General features: G+C 34.7%; 4 protein-coding genes across 4 annotated transcripts; all 4 read right to left on the reverse strand.

Annotated features, from left to right (window-relative positions):
• Nucleotides 1–1,077: 1,077 nt before the first annotated feature.
• On the reverse strand, nucleotides 1,078–3,457 carry LOC132911441 (odorant receptor Or1-like). The gene is made up of 5 exons (XM_060968051.1): nucleotides 3,096–3,457; nucleotides 2,164–2,499; nucleotides 1,866–2,067; nucleotides 1,291–1,446; nucleotides 1,078–1,219 (listed from the first exon to the last, which is right to left on the reverse strand). Exons 1-5 carry the CDS (start codon nucleotides 3,455–3,457, stop codon nucleotides 1,163–1,165), a joined length of 1,113 nt encoding a protein of 370 aa, XP_060824034.1. The 3' UTR covers nucleotides 1,078–1,162.
• A 929-nt stretch (nucleotides 3,458–4,386) lies between these two features.
• On the reverse strand, nucleotides 4,387–6,481 carry LOC132911440 (odorant receptor Or1-like). Its single transcript, XM_060968050.1, has 5 exons — nucleotides 6,120–6,481; nucleotides 5,641–6,030; nucleotides 5,354–5,558; nucleotides 4,701–4,856; nucleotides 4,387–4,621 (listed from the first exon to the last, which is right to left on the reverse strand). Exons 1-5 carry the CDS (start codon nucleotides 6,479–6,481, stop codon nucleotides 4,565–4,567), a joined length of 1,170 nt encoding a protein of 389 aa, XP_060824033.1. The 3' UTR covers nucleotides 4,387–4,564.
• Nucleotides 6,482–7,429: 948 nt separating this feature from the next.
• On the reverse strand, nucleotides 7,430–9,490 carry LOC132911438 (odorant receptor 94b-like). Its single transcript, XM_060968047.1, has 5 exons — nucleotides 9,129–9,490; nucleotides 8,507–8,845; nucleotides 8,209–8,410; nucleotides 7,631–7,786; nucleotides 7,430–7,559 (listed from the first exon to the last, which is right to left on the reverse strand). The coding sequence occupies exons 1-5, from the start codon at nucleotides 9,488–9,490 to the stop codon at nucleotides 7,503–7,505; spliced, it is 1,116 nt and encodes a 371-aa protein (XP_060824030.1). The 3' UTR covers nucleotides 7,430–7,502.
• Nucleotides 9,491–12,343: 2,853 nt separating this feature from the next.
• On the reverse strand, nucleotides 12,344–18,205 carry LOC132911393 (odorant receptor Or1-like). Its single transcript, XM_060968013.1, has 7 exons — nucleotides 17,784–18,205; nucleotides 17,137–17,338; nucleotides 16,918–17,073; nucleotides 16,302–16,357; nucleotides 13,843–14,073; nucleotides 12,964–13,073; nucleotides 12,344–12,829 (listed from the first exon to the last, which is right to left on the reverse strand). Exons 1-7 carry the CDS (start codon nucleotides 18,056–18,058, stop codon nucleotides 12,543–12,545), a joined length of 1,317 nt encoding a protein of 438 aa, XP_060823996.1. The 5' UTR covers nucleotides 18,059–18,205; the 3' UTR covers nucleotides 12,344–12,542.
• Between the last annotated feature and the right edge of the window lie 1,250 nt (nucleotides 18,206–19,455).

The following is a 19,455-nucleotide window of genomic DNA, read 5'->3' on the forward strand; positions in this document are numbered from 1 at the left end:
AAACATAGTACTATCGAACTTATACAGAATTATAAGAAAATCATGTACTGGTACAGTGGGTTCACTGTGGGTTTCGGCAAATCTGTAATCAAATAATAAATTAGAAAATTCGATACTAAGAATTTCAAAATTTATGACCACGAAAAATGCACGTCTATTCGTACTCGTAAATTTCGTGGTGATGTCTAATTAAATTTCCAATAATTTTGAATTCTTCGTTAGACATGGTGTTCCATTTCGCTGCCGTCAATGAGAATGATAGATTTTTAGTTCGATGACAAAGTATCTCAAATTGCATGTCAACTCGTATCATCAATCCTGCGGTCAGTGGATCAATGAAACAGCTGTTTGATACACTAGGGATATGGTGTACAATTTTTGAGAGGATAAACCGTACGACATCTAGTCGTGATTTCATGTTCCTATCTTTTTGCTTTGAAGAGTGTAATATACGAAACGTAAAACATCTATCTTTTTCTGCCTTTCGATACATTCTTATTATTATCTACATTTCACACATCCCCTATAGTTGTTCGAATATAGAAAACATAATTATTTCGCAATTGAAGCTTTCACCTGGAATCGCGATCAAGAGCAAAATTTCTCTAAAGTTTCATAGCTGACCGTAGACGATATGATTGGCTAAAAAATAGTTATGTACTATAGGTATGTTTTTCCACTTTCCCGAAATCATAGAGTTCTATTTAATCGATTGAAGGCAAAATACGGCGTCGATAAACAAAGAAATAGTTGAATTTGTCGTGCAAATGGATAATGATTCATCGGTTATTATCTGTCTCCCCTCCACGAAAATTAATAAGAAGTAAACTGTAGAACACGTAGCACCATCAGTCTGCTTTCGTCGGTCGCAAGAGACAGGACGTTGCGGTTTACCTATAGACTTTATTTTAAATAGTTTCATTGACGTCAAAAGAGAAACACAAGTAAAAGGTGTCGCTAAGGGCAAGTGATTTAAGCATGTACATGTGTATTATTCATGTTTCATATAATTTATTGGAATGCACTTCGGATACTCTAGTGCACGTTCCCAATGTTTTGAACGATTTGCTTTTTTCTTTTCCTTTTTCTAAGTGAACAATTATTACTCTATTCGGAAGAATCGAAGAAAGACGGTTCTGTGTTAAGAAATTAGCCTTTGTTTTCATGATTCCCGGCTCTGTTGGAACACACTGAACACGGAGTAAGAGGTCTTCAGTAGCTACAACATAAATATTTCCCATAATTTTCTACCTAAAAATATAAAGGAAGAAAGGTTTAGACGATACTGACTGTCATGAAGGACTCAAGATTGACAGAGATGACGTAAATGCTGGTAAATTCGATCGGTCTCATAGCACGCCTCATTAACATCAAAAAAGCTCTCTTAACGTTGTTATTTAACGATGTCCAGTCGGTTCTGAATATCACATCAGAAAGTTCCAAACTCTGCACAGAAAGTTATATCATTTTACTCAATTAGTTGTAAAATTTCCAAAAGGTGGGATTTCCTGCCAATGGACTGCGGATATTTATGTAAATTCATATTTTTGTGCATACAATTGCAGAAGTAGAGCTTCAACACACTTGTTTCACCTACGAAAAATTGTAATATTACAATATTTTTATATTTTGCCTATTTCTTTTCACGTTAAGCGCTTTCTATGCATTGATGGTTCTTTAAATTTCCCATAATTACATAAATATCCGTAGTCTAATTATAATACGAGCATTTTATGACAGGAAATGTGAAATCTTCGTGCGAACTTTATTCATTTAAAAGAAAACCATATCCAAACGTATTCATCTGATGCGTACAGGAAATCCAACCTTAAGGTTTTATTACATTGTTCGTCGTAATGTTGAACCTTAAGCTTGACTTCATTGCCGAACCAACAGTAGTAAAATATCTGCATCAACGAGAAGTTCATAAAGAGGATCTTTCCTATGATGTTCAAGTCCATTTCGATTTGTGTTATTTGATAAAGGTTGAAACAGATCATACACAGACTTGTATAGAATTGGAAAAACATGATCGTTCTAAATTCCTCGTTCACCATTTCGCCAAATCTGTAAGCTCGTGCATAAGAGAATGTTACAGTGAAAAAGTTATATATTTTATTTCTCTGTGAAGTTATCAAAAGAGAAATAAATCGGCAAACTGACTTGTATATATGATCGTGATGACGAACACACAGCCTCACTGAATAATTCTGGTTCGATTCGATGTTCTTCAGACGATGCTCTAGTATTTCGAATTGGCAGCTAATATGAATTAGTAGGCCACTGTACAGAGAATCAGTAGCGACGCATCCAAAGGAGCATATCGCCGTGAACAACGACTGATAAAGCAAAGTAAGCAGAAATGCAGATGCAGACGAATAGTCGTATGGTACCCATGTTCGATACGTTAGTTGTCTTTTCTTATACGTCAGAAGCGATTCCATAAATAGATAAAAATTACTAGTCATGAGTATCATCATATAACCAAGTGTGTTCCAGCTAGAAGAGAAAAAGAAAATAGAAAAATGCTTTCAGTCGAAGAAGCATTGTCGATCAATTTAGAGTAAGTTCTTGTTTAATGTAACTCTCTATATTTTTGTAGATAGATGTATAGTTATCATACTACTAATGCGATTTAACCTTAACATCGAAAATTATTTATTGTATTAGGCAATATTATTAGGCGACTTATTGCATATGCATTTGTGTATTCGTTTAGGTTGTAGAAGATTGTAAATGATGGTTGTTGGAATAACGAAGTAACTCGTTGTTGAAACCGTCAAGTGTATTTAAAATAATTAATAAATAAATAAATACTCGATAGATACTCGTAAATACTGCAATCCTTACGATCGGGGGAAAGTCGGAAAATTCAAACTCGTTTTTGTTTGCCAGCTGCACGTTGCGGTGACATTGTTTTGCTCGGAGTTTATTTATTATTACATTGTATGTATCCTAACGATATTGATACTCCGAGGCAAAACAACAACATGGTTTGATCCTCTAGTTCATGTGCTGCTACAAGGTCATCTAATCATATATGTATACGTAATAGGAAGTTTTCATTTCACCAAAGAAGCGAAGAGTAAACTTACTCGGTAATTTTGTCGAATCTCAATAAAATTTCGAATTCTTGTTGGTTCATTGGCAAGAGTGGCTCTTTCTGTAAAGTATCGCGCAAACGTACGAAGCTTTCACGATATATCAGCATAACGGAGACCTTGATGGTTGTGAGGAATGATCCCACCGTCACGTGAAAATTATCACTGAAGTCGTCTATGTTTTCTACATTGTATATCATATCCATTATTAAGCAAAGAAAGAAAGTATTCAAGACCAAGAGCGAGAATACCGTATAAATTTTGTACAAAAATTTTTTGCGGGGTGTTTTCCACGAAGGTGGTGGAAAACAGCCGCACAATGTGAGCAACAAGAACGTCCATCGTAGTATATGCATGCTTGATGTGAAAATTTTTTATTATCACGCACTTCCTTTGTTTAACCGATCCTTATTTCGCTATAGCAACAGTGATAGTAAGTATGCGGAGAAATTATCGAAAATTTAGAAAGGAGTGGGTTATACGCCACTCTCGAGCAGCTCTTGTTCGAAGTTAGGAATGTAACTGACGATTGTAAAATCAATTCCCTCTTACTTCCTTCAATAGACTTATTTTCTACTGCAATTACCCTTCGCTGATACGTATCATTACTATAATAGTAGTGTGTGACACGATGACATTGGATGCGTATCTACCGTTTAAAGAATAATGAATCAACCCTTCGTACTCTTACATATTTTTTTCATACCCCTCTTCATATTATCCTTTCTTGCGAGCTAATATAGCGTAAATATTTACCTTCGACAATGTTCCGTAAAATAGAACGAGCGAAGAATATTATTCATAAATTGGACGGAAAAATTGTTAGTTGAAAATGAAATATCATCCATGTGTGCTTCTTCGACATATCACAAAGGATAAACGTCCAACATATTTCCTTCTACGATCAGGCAAGTATTTATGAGTTGGTATTTCATGGTGCTTTGATGTTGCATTTCAAGTTTATTGTTACGTTCTCTACATGCATCGGTACATTTGCAGAACGTTGTCCACCGGAAGCATCGAAAGAAATAATCTCAAGATCCATTGCACTTCTATTTCATGCCACCATTTAGTTTGTTGCAACGTGAATTCGGTATTTATAATGTCTACCACGAATAAGGGAATCCAGCATCACTAAAGTAGCAAAAAGCTTTCAAAAAATTGCAATAGGACCGTCAGGTGTACAGATACGTTTTTAAATTCTGTGATCTACAAAGCTTTGAAGATAAAATTTCAAACATTTTATTTTTATATTGCACAATTCGCAAGATAGAAGGTACGTTAATTTGTTGATTCAATTCTGCATTTTTATTTCTCAGTCATGACTGTCATGAGTACATTAGTGAAAGTGTTGTATGACCATGCACAACGGTAAAAAGGACACACACTTTTACAATAATTGTAAGTAATTTACGATAATTAAACAGTCAGTAAAAATTGAATCACAGTAACGACGAAAATTCTTATTTGCTCGTAGAATTTGACAGAAGATTGTACGAAGAGTAAGTCATCTTTATGATCTATAATAAAGTACAAAGTTGTTAGAATCGCAATAATGTTTTATAATTTAATGACTAAAAGCATTGAAATTCTACTAACTGACACGAAAGATTGCGAAGATAAAACAACAACGTGACCACTTGTCATTTTAACAGGTCTATCAGTTCTAATTATGATTAGCAATAAATTCTTCATTACGTCAGTAGGTAGTATGGTCCAGTCCATATCATAAATAGCATCGCGAACTTTGTTGCTCTAAAAATTACGTCAATTGTACGTAAATGAAAACATGTATCATAATTTGAGATCAAATCCATCTTGCATAATGATATATTGGTTATTAATATTAATAAGTTAGTAAGTGACAAGTTACAGGTCACAAAATACTTTTTTATAATTTTACAATTGTATACCACATTGAATAATCAGTTGACTTTTAATTCGCAAAATTTATATATAAAACATTATTTGTTTTACTACCAATCTTGCTTAGTTTTTTATTATAATACCGATAACTTGTAAGATCAAAAATTTTGTTTGTAACATTAAATTCATTCTGCACGAGGGCGCAAGAAACGAGAAAAATCACCCTGTTCTTGTCCATCTTGCAACATTAATTAATCACCGTATCAAAATCATTATCATTAGACACTGAGTAAAAATTTCAAATAAAACCGTCGTTCCTACTATTCCGTGCTATTGCACTCAAAAATACATGTAGCGATCTAATAGAAACGAAAAGCTGTGCCAACCTTCAACGTCACCTCGTTCCCAAACCAACAGTATAAATACACCTGCATAAGCATAGAGCACAAATAGAAGCCGCTCCAGACGAAGTTCATACTGAACGGATCTACCGTGGAAAACTGATAGACACTGAGACATAGTACTATCGAACTTATGCAAAATTGTAAGAAAATCATGTACTGAAACACACTGTTCACTGTTTCGGCAAATCTGCAATCAAACGAAAGATTAGAAAATTCGATACTAAGAATTTCAAAATTTATGATCACGAAAAATGCACATCTATTCGTACTCGTAAAGTTCGTGGTGATGTCTAATTAAGTTCCCAATAATTTTATTGCATCTTATCTTGAATTCTTCGTTAGACATGGTGTTCCTTCTTGCTGTCGTCAATGAGAATGATACATTTCTAGCTCGATGACAAAATATCTCAAATTGCGTGCTGATTTGTATCATCAACCCTGCGATCAGTGTTTCGTTGGCTACGCTGGTATTTGCACAGATCAACAAGCCAACTGTTTGATACACTAAAGATGTCATGTACAGTTTCTGCGAGGATAAATCGTACGGCATCCAATCGGACACTGGTAACTCTCTCGTACTTATGAGATTTTTATATTGGCCCACGGTCGCAAAGAACACTGCCGATTCGTTCAGGATCTCGCAGTATATCGTTAGTTTTCTGTAACAAACTTGTAAGCAGTAATTCATGGCAAAATAATTGTGAGCCGCGTAATTGTGTCCACGAAGGAATATCGTAAAAAAGAAAACCTGGCATAATCATCGTTCTTCCGTTGGATGCGTTCTTCCTGATCGTCTCTCGCAATATAATTCTCGTTCAACAACATATTCATCACATTTATAATTTTTCCTCGCCGGACAAAGAGATTGGCTACTTTGAGGCAGACTCCTACCACAGAGACGCAGAGAGAAAATTTGTCGGTCATAGTCTCCAGGTTTTTGCTAGTAAACGAATCCACGCAAGAGCAGAACGCGAAGAAGTATAGTAGCAAAATCATGAACACAGAGTAAACGTTGTACAGATGATACTTGAGCGAAGTGTGTGGCCATTTAGTCGGTCTCCAGTAGCCGCAGTAAGTGAGCAAAGCAAAAGACAGAGGAAGTCTGTGCATCTTTTTGTTTCTTAGCTATCTCTGCCTATATTTTCTTAGAAAATCATTGACTAAAAACTAGTCAATGATAGATACAAAAAAACCTTGTTTAAAAATTTATTTTTAAAAGATGAATATTTTGTCAAAAAAGGAAAAGAATATCGTTATGATTTTATTTTCCTATATTTTTGCCTGGAAGAATTTGATCGAAACGTACAAAAATCTAATTGTGCGAATATTCTACGTTTAATTATACTTAAGAAACTTGATTATGTTAGTTACAAATTTTTATCAAAGCTGCTTGACTGTTGCAGAATGAAAGAGCTTTCATCAAATGCGCGACTCTATTACCTTTCTTCTTTTCCACCGATCTTTTTTTGTCGACCGAGACATCTTTATTATTATTACATTACATATATCCCCTATAGTTATGCGATTACAGAAAAATCAATGAAATATTTCCCAGTTGGGGCTTTCACTTAGATAGAATTGCGATTAAGAGTAAAGTTTCTCTATAGTTCCTGATGACAGTCTATATGATTAGCTAAAAAGTATTTATTTATTATAGGCATCTCCTGCCGCTTCTAGGAAGTCACAATGTTCCAACTAGTCGATCGAGGGCAAAGTACGGAGTCGAGAAACGAAGAAAGGGTCGAAATTGTCCTGGAAATAGATAATGATTCATCGGCTATTATCTGTCTCCCCTCAACGAAAATTAATAAAAAATAAACTTTAGAACACGAAGCACCATCAGTCTACTTTCATCGGTCGCAAGGAACAGAAGGTTGCGGTTTACTCATTGTGAATAGTTTCATTGACGAAAAAAGAGATTCAAAAGAGAAAGTGATACAGGCACGTTAATCAAACGCATGGTATTCATGTTTCAAATAATTTATTGGAATGCACTCTAGATACTCTGTTGCACGTTTCGCGTGTTGTGAAAAATTTGCTTTTTTCTCTTCCTTTTTCTAAGTGGACAATTATTATTCTATTCGGAAGTATCGAAGGCAGACAGTTCTAAATTAAGAAATTTCCCGCATTTTCATGATTCCCGGGTCTGTTGGAAAAAATTGAACGCGGAGTAAGAAGTCTTCAGTAGCTACAACATAAATGTTTCCCATAACTTTCTACCTAAAAATATAAAGGAAGAAAGGTTTAAACGTTACTGACTGTCATGAAGGACTCAAGATTGACGGAGATGACGTAAATGCTGGTAAATTCGATCGGTCTCATAGCACGCCTCATTAACATCAAAAAAGCTCTCTTAACGTTGTTATTTAACGATGTCCAGTCGGTTCTGAAGATCATATCAGAAAGTTCCAAACTCTGCACAGAAAATTATATCATTTTCTCAATTAGTTGTAAAATTTCCAAAAGGTGGGATTTCCTGCCAATGGGCTGCGGATATTTATGTAAATTCATATTTTTGTGCATACAATTGCAGAAGTACAGCTTCAACACACTTGTTTCACCTACGAAAAATTGTAATATTACAATATTTTTATATATTTGCCTATTTCTTTCCACTTTAAGCGTTTTCTATGCATTTATGGACCTTTAAATTTCCCATAATTGCATAAATATCCGTAGTCTAATTATAATACGAGCATTTTAGACTGACAGGAAATGTGAAATCTCTATGTGAATGCTATTCACTTAAAAAAAAACCATATCCAAACGTATACGTCTAATGCGCATAGGAAATTCGACCTTAAGGTTTTATTATGTTTTTCGTTGTAATAGCGAACCTTGAGTTTGACTTCATTGCTGAACCAGCAATAATAAAATATCTGCATCAACGAGCAGGCCATGTAAAGAAGCGTTCCTACGAATCTCGAATCCATTTCGATTTGTGTTATTCGATAGAAATTAAAACAGATCGTAGACAGGCTTGTACAGAATTGAAAAAGCATGATCATTTTAAATTCCTCGTTTACCATTTCGCCAAATCTGTAAGCTCATAAATAAGAAAATGTTACAGTGAAGAAGTTACATATATTACTCCTCTGTGAAGTTAGTAAAAGAGAAATAAATCGGCAAACTGACTTGTATATATGATCGTGATGACGAACACACAGCCTCACTGAATAATTCTGGTTCGATTCGATGTTCTTCAGACGATGCTCTAGTATTTCGAATTGGCAATTAATATGTATCAACAGGCCACTGTACAGAGAGTCGCTGGCGACGCATCCAAAAGTGCATATCGCCGTGAATAACGACTGATAAAGGAAAGTAAGCAGGTATGTAGATAACGACGAGTAATCGTATGGTATCCATGTTCGAAACGCTAGTTTTCTGTTCTTGAAATTTGCAAGAAGCGACACTACGAGTATAAAGAAATCAGAAATCACGAGCAGGATCATGTAACCAAGTGTGTTCCAACTGGAAGAGAAATATAAAAGAGAATAATACTTTTCGTCGATGAGAACTTGTCAATTAATTTAGACTACGATCTTGCTTAATTTATTACATACTTTATTACATTACTTTATTACATGTCATCGCAAAATGTATGTTCCATGATTGTAGTTAAGTATATAATTATTATATTACTAAAACAATTTACCGTTAATACGAAAAATTTATTATATAAATATATACATGTATATAGACATATATTATAGAAACGTTCTTATTTCACTAAAACAGCGAAGGATATACTTACTCGGTAATTTTCTCGAATTTCAACAGAATTTCGAACTCTTCTTCGTTCATTGGTAAAAATGGCTCCTTTTGCAACGTATTGCACAAAAGTAGGAAGTTTGCTCGATATATCAGTATAGTGAAAAGCTTGAGGCACGTGACAAACACCACCACTGTCACGGAGAAATTATCGCTGAAATCATCTGTGTTTTCTACGTTGCATATCATATCCAATATTTGAAAAAGCAAGAAACTATTGAGAACCAGGAATGAGAATATTGTATAAATTTCATACAGAAATTTTTGCACAGGTCTCTTCCACGAAAGAGGCGGATAACAGCCGCACAATGTGAACAACAAGAATGTCCACCGCAGTATATGCATTTTCCAATCGAAAATTTTCTATTATCATGCACTTTTTCTATTTAACTGATTCTTACTTTACTAAAGTGACGCCAATAGCGAGAATAAAAGAAAATTATCGAAAATGTAGGAAGAGAAATACCTGTACAACACCCTCGACCAACTTTCGTTCGAAGTTCGAGAGTCACTAATGATAGTAAAATATCTATATCCCTCTTACTTTCTTGGTATGACTTATTTTCTAACTGTAACCTTATCCTTACCTAACTTACCCTTCGCTCATACGTATCATTATTGTAATAATATGTTTGATCGCTAAAAAAATAATGAATCAATCCTTCATATCTGTACATACTTTTGTATGCACCCCTTCATATTGTCTTCCATTAGAAGCTGTAATAGTACAAATATCCGTCTTCGATAGAGTTTTATAATACGGAAGGAACAAAGAATATTATCCATAAATTGGTTGAAAGCATTTTTAGTGAAAAAATGGGGTATCGTACACGTGTGCTTTTTCAACAGATGAGAAACGTCTAACATATTTACCTTTATGATCAGGCAAGTATTTCTGGGTATCTTTAGCAGTGTGTAATGTTCATTGCTATATAGTCCACTTGCATCGGTACATTTGCAGAACGTAGTCCTTTGGAAGAATCGAAAGAAATAATATCAAGATCCACAGCTATTCCATTTCGTGTCATCATTCAGTTTCTGGCAACATATTAAACAATGAGTATGAAGTTTTCGTTAACTGTAATAAGAAAGCATGCACTTTTGCATTTATTTTAGAATATTTTATCGTAAAGTCGGATGTTTTTTGTAGAATTTACAAATTATATCATTTTAATTTGCATATGCAATTACCTTACGTACTATTTGCTATCTAATACCAACCGTCAGGAAAAAGCCAGGATTCAATGTTACCAGGTAGCCAGTGGTAAATTCGATAGAATGCGTTGTTCGTGTCATGATCACTAAGAGAATCTTCTTTTTTTTCGTATTCCACGATATCCAATTACTTTCAAATATCATGGCAGGCATGTCAAGGCTCTGCAATGAAAAGATATTACACGAAATATTTTATCAAAAATTTCTATACTTATCTGTGTCTCGTTTTATTTCGATAATGAAGCTCCAAATTTAACTTCGTCATTGAGTTGGTCCTGATTTTCCATGTTTGTAATTATAGCTAAAATCTGAGTGCACACGGGAGACAATACCTTATATTAATATTAAAGTACCAATATTAAAAGCCATACGAACAGTGCGTGCAAATTGTATAAAGATTTTGTGATCGGTGATGTTCACGATTTTAATGGTAAGCAACCAGCGATTGAGAGAAGAATACGTGACCATCATAGCATCATTTTCATGGGAATTCATCGGCTAAAAGTGACGTAAAATTTGTTGCGTGTCCAGTTTGACTTTACGTCATCTCGAATTTATTTATTTTAAACGAGAATTTATATAAAACGTAGAGATCGTACATACCAATTATTTCGTCAGAATAGGAAAAATAAGCTACTTAGATTATTCTTGTTAATATGTAAAAACTCAAATTATATAAATAACGAAGGAAAGGTCTATACGGTAAAATTCTAAGCATTTCCAAACATAAAAGATATAACTTAGAAAAAACGAAGCTGGCACCCCGCTGGGGGTAGCCACCCACATGCTATATTTATTTTTATTTTATTTTATTTTTTTTTTCTTCACCAACAAGATATAACACTTTACCAAATGACCATAAGGACAAATTGTAAAATAACCAAAATAAAATAAAAAAAAAAAAATAAAAATTTCCAATATCACTGATTATCCCAGAATATTGACAAGTTTCTGTATCCCGTTGATAGAACCTGTTATCGTTGATTGTAAATATATTCTGTGGTTTCGGGAGAATAATGTGTTTTATGTCAGATTTGTTAATAATACAATGATGCAAAGTATGCTACAGTGCCTCTGAAAATTTAGATTTACAAATTTACCAGTTTTCTTCATACCGTCGACGGTCAGTCGTTCCAAGTGTAGCTTCATTTTTATTTTTATTACGAACAGGAGGACAAGGAGAAAATGCATATAGTTTTAATAACGTTATAATTCAGTTATTTCTATCTAACAATAAGCTTTATTAATGTGTGTGATAAAAGAAAGCATTTGTAATAGATCGCATGCGAGTGTTCAACATTTCGTATTATTCTCGGTTTAGACGAAGATGATTCTTATTTTTCTGCATTGCTTTGTTGACTCAAATCAGACGCCCAGCAGAAGTCTTCGATATCGGAATAGCTCAATTGAGAAATTCAAATACAGAGTCTGTAATATTTCCAGTTCTTGGTCATCGAGTCGAATCTACTTCGAAATCGTTGAAAAGTCTTAGTAAAATAGTGCGGAAGTTCGCGAAGATTCATTGTCAAAACCTGGTTCTCACTTAAGTGTTAGAAATGTATTATTCTTGCATACTATGTAATTTATTTCGTTGTTTCAATAATTCGTTTTCATTTTCCTCTATTGTAATTCTTCCATTACGTGGCGAAGGAACTAAGACAACTTATTCTCCGCATGTGTTCTACTGCGATGACTTACTCTGTAGCAGCATGTTATACGTCGAGTAAGTGGTTTTTATCAACTGCGACAAACGGAGCATTTGATAAAACATAATTTTAATAAGTGTCGAGATAAGTTTGTTTTTGAAAAAAGTACGTAACATTCGTTCGAAAACGCTTGCAGTTTATATTATCTTGCATTCGGCATTTAACATAAGATTATTTTGACGAATCGTTGCAGTACTTCTCCCTACGTATCTACTATTTCAAGAAAAAAATTGGAAAATATGAAAAATGGAAAGTAACAGTTGTCTGAACTATATTTTTTTAAACACATCAAAATCCTTTGTAATATTTTTCAAGTTTGTATCATTTTCCATTTATTTGAGGTATAAATTCAACACGTATAAATTCAATAAAATTTGTATTGCTGTTAACTAATTTCCAAGCAATGACCATCTATTTCAAAAGGTAGGATCTTTTGGATCCAACGAAAACGATATAAATAAATACAACAGCTACGCCTAGTATTTTAGGCTCAGATCTGTTTCACACCGCGAATTACTCAGTTTATTAAGTATTCGCATTAATCTACTCTTCCACTCACTGCTATAATGTATTTCTACATAGATACTGACACCTTTGAAAGATTCCAAGTTCATTGGTAAAATATAGGCGCTTGTAATCTCGACAGGCGTCAATGAACGTGCCATGATTATCAGAAGCATCTTCTTAGCGTCGTTGCTCAAATTCGTCCAATCGCTATGATATATCATATTAGGAATATCGAGGCTCTGCAGAGATAAAAAGTCTGCAGAAATTCATATTACAGCTGCATTATGTATGTACCTACCTTTAATTTCGCTACATCTCCGAACCAACAAAAGTAAAACGTTTGAAGTAAGGCGGAAAAAATGAACAGTACCGAGCCTATTAATTGCGAACCTGCGTTTGATTCTGTTACTCGATAAACGTTGAAGCATATGGCGGCTGCGCTTACCATAAATTGCACGCACATCATTTTGCTAAACAAATTATTTACCATTTCGGCGAATCTGTAATTATTGAAACAAATGTTATTTAACTATTTTCTTTAATCGGAGATCACAGAGAAAGAAAGTGAGAAATCACATTCTCCGCTTCTTGAGGAAAGAGCATTGTCAACATTCAGCGTTGTCAAATAATCCTGTATTAGCAAAAGTGTCGTTTTATGAGATTTTGATGCTAATTAAAAATTTTTCAATTCTCTTCATAATTTTGAAAATATTGCTCCTTTTAGCATAACAATTTTAGTCGTAAAATAAGAAATCAATAAAGGTACAATTTATTTTCGTTTTCCTGTGATCTTCGATTATTTTCGCTAGTTAGTTACCTTGTTTAAATAAAAGCACAAAGGAAACAAACCTGTATATTGCATTATGGTGTCGAATGCAGTGTTTTAACGATTGAATTTCATCTCCTCCGATATTGTGCAGGCGATTCACCAGTATCTCGAATTGACAACAGATTTGAAGCAACAGGCCGGCGAACAACGTGTCGAAAATACTGATACCGGCGGAAATGACCATCGAACCGACGAACTGGTAAATGAATGTCATAGAAAACGCAAACCACGAGGAAGTGAAATCGAAAGGTAACCAGGCGCGAAACGCTAATTTTTTAAATTTGAAATCAGTCATCAATGTCGCTACTATTAAAGAAAGCACGCAGAATGCGTTTTGAATCGTATAAAACATTGCGATTCTTCTAAAAAAAAGGGGAAAAATAATATTTTAAATAATTTCCTTACAACCGTACATATTATAACGAACAGAAAGAACTTACTCTATTAGATTGTCGTATTTCGCGTAAATTTCTACCTCCTCATTGTTCTCCGGCATAAAGGGCTTTTTCTTCAGTAGACCCAATATATCTATGATAGTTTTTCGCCCTAAGACTAAGCTGATAAATTTGCAACTCGTGATAAGTACCGTGACAGTTACGCTAAAATTCTCACTTAAATCGTCCTGCGTTTCCACGTTGTAGAAAATGTCCAAGATTAGCGTGAGAGAGTAGCTCCACAAGTACATCGTCATGAAAACCGTATATAAATTATAGAGAAAGCGTTTCACCGGAGACTTCAACGTGGGCGGTAGAAAATATCCGCTGGCGATAAAAAGTTTGAATGTCCATCGTAGTACGTGCATTTTCAATATTTGCGGTATGATTTGTCTTACTTAACACTTCGTGTTAGGAAAGATCGAACGATCAAGCACCTTTGAACAGTTGGGTCTTATACTATCAGTCTTCGCAATAATCACTAGGAGGATTTTCTTACGGTATATTTTAATTCATCAAAAGAAAAAGTTATTTCCAATGAAACGTAGCATTGAAGATGAGAACATGAAAATAAAGATTATCTTTGAAGTAAATGTATCGTTCGAAGCATTAGATGCTACTAATAACCGTAGGGAAACGAAATGTTTCGCTGCCTTAAATGGGATAGTTCCCTCTTGGAATTCACCCCCGCGTAATTATCGTTATTATCGATGTTACCGCGCTACGACGATGCAAGAAGTTACATTTTTAAAAACTACTATTATAGAGTGACTCTCTCTATTTTTCATTTCCAGCTTCCGTTTACTTCATTGGATTGAAATATAGATGCTGTGATGGCACTAAATGACATAGCGTGTGTCATTTAACCGACGAGTTACGTTCTAATTGATTGATTACCTTGAACTCGGCATCGTCGAGAGTAATTACATTTTTAATGACGACGTTTCCACTGTTTCTAACGTGCAATTATATTACTGCCCGCTTGTGTACTTTTTATCGCCAGCTTATACGCGTTCAGTTACGTTTCAGGAGCCGAACAAGGAAGACAACTTTTAATTATAGTTGCTTGCGGGATAGGAAACCGGGAGTTTCGCGGCCTGGTGTGTCGTCTCAGCGGTTCCCGGGCACCCCTCGATCGCAAGAGGGACGGTCATCGTGGAGGTTTTAGTCAGTTGAAGTCCGATACTACCACGCCGCTCTTCCCCCTAGAAGCGGCGGGTGACCGTGCGGATTTCCTCCACGAAAAAAAAAAAAAAAGGAAAAAGGAAACCGAGAGTGTCAGTGTACGAAAGGGAGAATAGACTGAGGTAGGGTTATTTGTTTTAAGCTGTCCAATTTACCTTGGAATTCGGTTATGAACAATTTTCGAGCGATTGATAATTGAAAATTTAATTCATTATTACATGTTTGATAAGTAGTGAAATATGTGCATTGTGTTATATACACATGTAACTCTTTTGTTCATTAAAAAGATTAAGAAGTAAGAAAATTGAATATTAACATTAGTTCTACAATTTTATGAAAGAGTCAATTACCCAAAGAATCGCCTCATTTTTATGGCGATCAGAAAAGATGGAAGAACGAGAATAGATTTATTGATGTATTGATGTGTGTCGTAAAAATAGAACATGTTTACTAAATTTCATATGTGTTTAGAGAAAGATGGTTCTCTGATTTGCTTTATTGAAGCAAAGCATACGCAGAACAGCGAGGCTTTAGCAATCGAACAAGCGGAACATTCGATAGAGAGACGATTGCAAAGGTAATTACGAAATTATTTCTATGAAAATATTTCTTTTTAATGAAAATAGAGTCGTGTTTACTCTCTGACAATATAGTCCAAGAGATATTCAGGTACGTCAAATATAGTACTCAAATATAGTGCATTTTTTTTATTATATTTTTTCAGTAGCATCATTTTCTATTTCTTTAAGATCTAAAAATAACCATCGATTTAAAATATTATTCGATAGTGTCGCAAGAATCGCAAAATATAATAAGATCATTTTCTAATCATTTGTTTGAACATATCAACATACCGACTGTTTGATACACCAGAGAATCGTGTACAAATTGTGGGAGAATAAATCGTGTGGTATCCAGTCGAATACTGGTATTCCTTCATATCAGATTATTATGTAGTCCTACGGTCGCAAGAACGCTGCCGATTCGTTCAGGATTTTGCAGTAAATCGCCAGGTTTCTGTAACAAACTGATAAGTAGCAACTCATGGCGAAAATAAACGTGTGCTGTGAAAATATAGTAAATATATAAACCTTGCATAATCATCGTCCTTCCGTTGGAAGCACTATCTGGACCTCACTGCAGTGTTTGAAATTTATTGTGTTCGCATGGTACATAATTTACTGCGCTGTTTCAATAATTCGTTTTCTATTGTCTCTATCCTAATACTTCCATTGTGTGACGAAGGAACTAATACAACTTATTCTCCGCATGTGTTCTACTCCGATGACTTACTCTGTAGCAGCATGTTATACGCCGAGTAAGCAACTTTCATCAACTACGACAAACGGGACACTTTATAAAACACAATTTTAGTAAACCGCGAAATAAGTATGTTTTTGGAAAAAGAATGTAACATTTGTCGTTAACATCAGTGAATGTTATCTCGCTTTCGGCAATCAACGTAAGACTATTTTGTAGAATATTTACAGTATCATTCCGTGTATCTATTATTCTGAGGACAAAAATTGGAAGCTATGAGAAGTCTAATGGCGTGACTTAACATTATTAGCTTATTGCAATAAGCTATATTAATCCAAGTGTACCAGAATTTTTTGTAATATTTTTCGAATTAGTATCGTTTCTCATTAATTGAGGTCTAAATTCAATACGTGCACTGAATTTTCATTGTTAATTGATAATTTTTAAGCAATGACCATCTATTACAAAGGATAGAACAGTTTGGAAGATTGACTGTCATATTTGAGTCAATTATACAAAAATTAGACAAAATTGGGGGAACTTTTTTTCCCAAATCAACGGCGAATTACTCAGTTTACCGAGTATTGTTTTTAGTCTACGTTTGTACAAACAATGTATTTTTATACAGATACTGACACCTTTGAAAGATTCCAAGTTCATTGGTAAAATATAGGCGCTTGTAATCTCAACAGGCGTCAATGAACGTGCCATGATTACCACAAGCATCTTCCTGGCGTCGTTGCTCAAATTTGGCCAATCGCTATTATATACCATATTAGAAATATCGAGGCTCTGCAGAGATAAAAAGTCCACAAATTATTGATTTACAAAGAAAAGACGCGTGTATCTATCTACCTTTACTTTTGCTACATCTCCGAACCAACAAAAATAAAAAGTTTGAAATACGGCGGCAAACATGAACGAAGACCATCCTATTAATTGCGCAGTGTCGTCTATGTCTGTTAGTAGATACAGGGTAAAGCATATCGAGATTGCGCTTTCCACAAATTGCACGAACATTAATTTGTTAAAAAAATTGTTTACAATATCGGCGAACCTGAAATAATTGAAATAAGTGTTATTTCACTGTTTTCTTTAATTGAAGATTTCAGGTAAGAAAAGTGACAAATCACGTTGCCCACTTTGTGACAGCTAAACAGTGTTAAAATCCAGTGTTGTCGATTAATCCCGCGGTATCAAAATTTCTTTTCATTGATTTTTGAGACACGATATATGTATATTTTTCAACCCCCTTCTTCGTTTCTAAAATGTTGTTATAGTATCAAAATATTGTTAATACCTTTGGTTTCCTCGGAACATAACCAATTATGTCTTTGGACCTAACAAGCACTTCTGTTCAACCATTCTAAGGTAAAATATTTCTTTTCGGTCGCAAAATAAAAAATTAATAAAGATACAACTTATTTCGGTTTCTCCCGTAACCTTCAATTAGCTTCGTCAGTTGGTTAATTTATTTAAATAGAAGCACACAGGAAACAAACCTGAATATTTTATTATGGTGCCAAACGCAGTGTTTTAACGATTGAATTTCATTTCCTTCGATATTGTGCAAACGATAAACCAGCATCTCGAGTTGACAACAGATGTGAAGCAATAGGCCGGCGAATAACGTATCGAAAATACAGACACCATTGGATATGATCACTAAACCCACTAACTGATAGATGAACGTCATAGAAAACGCAAACCACGAGGAGGTGATGTCAAAAGGAAACCAAGCGCGGAACATTAATTTTTTCGATTTAAAATCACCCATCAATGTCGTTCCTAATAAAGAAAACACACAAAATGTGACTTGGATGGTATAACCCACCGCGACTTTTCTAAAAAAAATAAAAAGGACAAAATAATATTTTAAATAATTATACAATTACAATTATGCAATTATATATATTATAACGAACAGAAAAAACTTACTCGATTAGATTGTCGTATCTCGCGTGAATTTCTACTTCTCCATTGTTCTCTGGCACAAAGGGCTTCTTCTTGAGTAGATCCAACATATTTATGATAGTTTTTCGCCCTAAGACTAAGCTGACAAATTTGCAACCCGTGATAAGTATGGTGACAGATATGCTAAAATTGTCGCGCAAGTCGTCCCGCGTTCTCGCGTTGAAGCAAATGTCCATGATTAGCGTGAGACAGTAACTCCACAAGTACAACGTCACGAAGACCGTATATAAATTATAGAGAAAGCGTTTCATCGGAGACTTCAACGTGGGCGGTAGAAAATATCCGCTGGCGATGAAAAGTTTCAATGTCCATCGTAGTACGTGCATTTCCAAATTTGCGGTGTAATTTGTCTTACTTAACACTTCGTGTTAGGACAGATCGAACGATTAAGTACCTTTCCAACGGTTAGGTCTTGTACTACCAGTTTTCGCAATATCACTAGCAGGATTTTTTTACGGTATATTTTAATTCATCGAAAGAAGAAGCTATTTTCAATCAAATGTAGCATTGAAGGTGAGAATATGAAAATAAAGATTATTTTTTAAGTAAGTGTATCGTTCGAAGCATTACATGCTACTAATAACCGTAGGGAAACGAAATGTTTCGCTGCCTTAAATGGGATAGTTCCCTCTTGGAATTCACCCCCGCGTAATTATCGTTATTATCGATGTTACCGCGCTATGACGATGCAAGAAGTTACATTTTTAAAGACCACTATTATAGAGTGGCTGTTTGTTTCTTTCTATTCTGCATTTCTAACTTCCGTTTACTTCATTGGATTGAAATATAGATGCTGTGATGGCACTGAACGACGTAGCGTGTGTCGTTTAACCGACGAGTTACATTCTAATTGATTGATTACTTTGAACTCGGCATCGTCCCGAGTAGTGTAGATGCATCCTTATGTAATTACATTTTTAATGACGACGTTTCTACTGTTTCTAACGTGCAATTATGTTACCGCCCGCTTGTGTACTTGTTATTGCGAGCTTATACGCGTTCAGTTACGTTTCAGGAGCCAAACAAGGAAGACAACTTTTAATTATGGTTGTTTACAGGATAGGAAACGGGGAGTTGCAGTGCATGAAAGGGAGAATAGACTGAGGTAGGGTTATTTGTTTTAAGCTGTCCAATTTAGCTTGCAATTCGGTTATGAACAATTTTTGTGCGATTGGTAATTGAAAATTTAACTCATTACGT

The sequence above is a fragment of the Bombus pascuorum genome, chromosome 10 (genome assembly GCF_905332965.1).
Source record: "Bombus pascuorum chromosome 10, iyBomPasc1.1, whole genome shotgun sequence".
In the NCBI taxonomy this organism is placed as follows: domain Eukaryota; kingdom Metazoa; phylum Arthropoda; class Insecta; order Hymenoptera; family Apidae; genus Bombus; species Bombus pascuorum.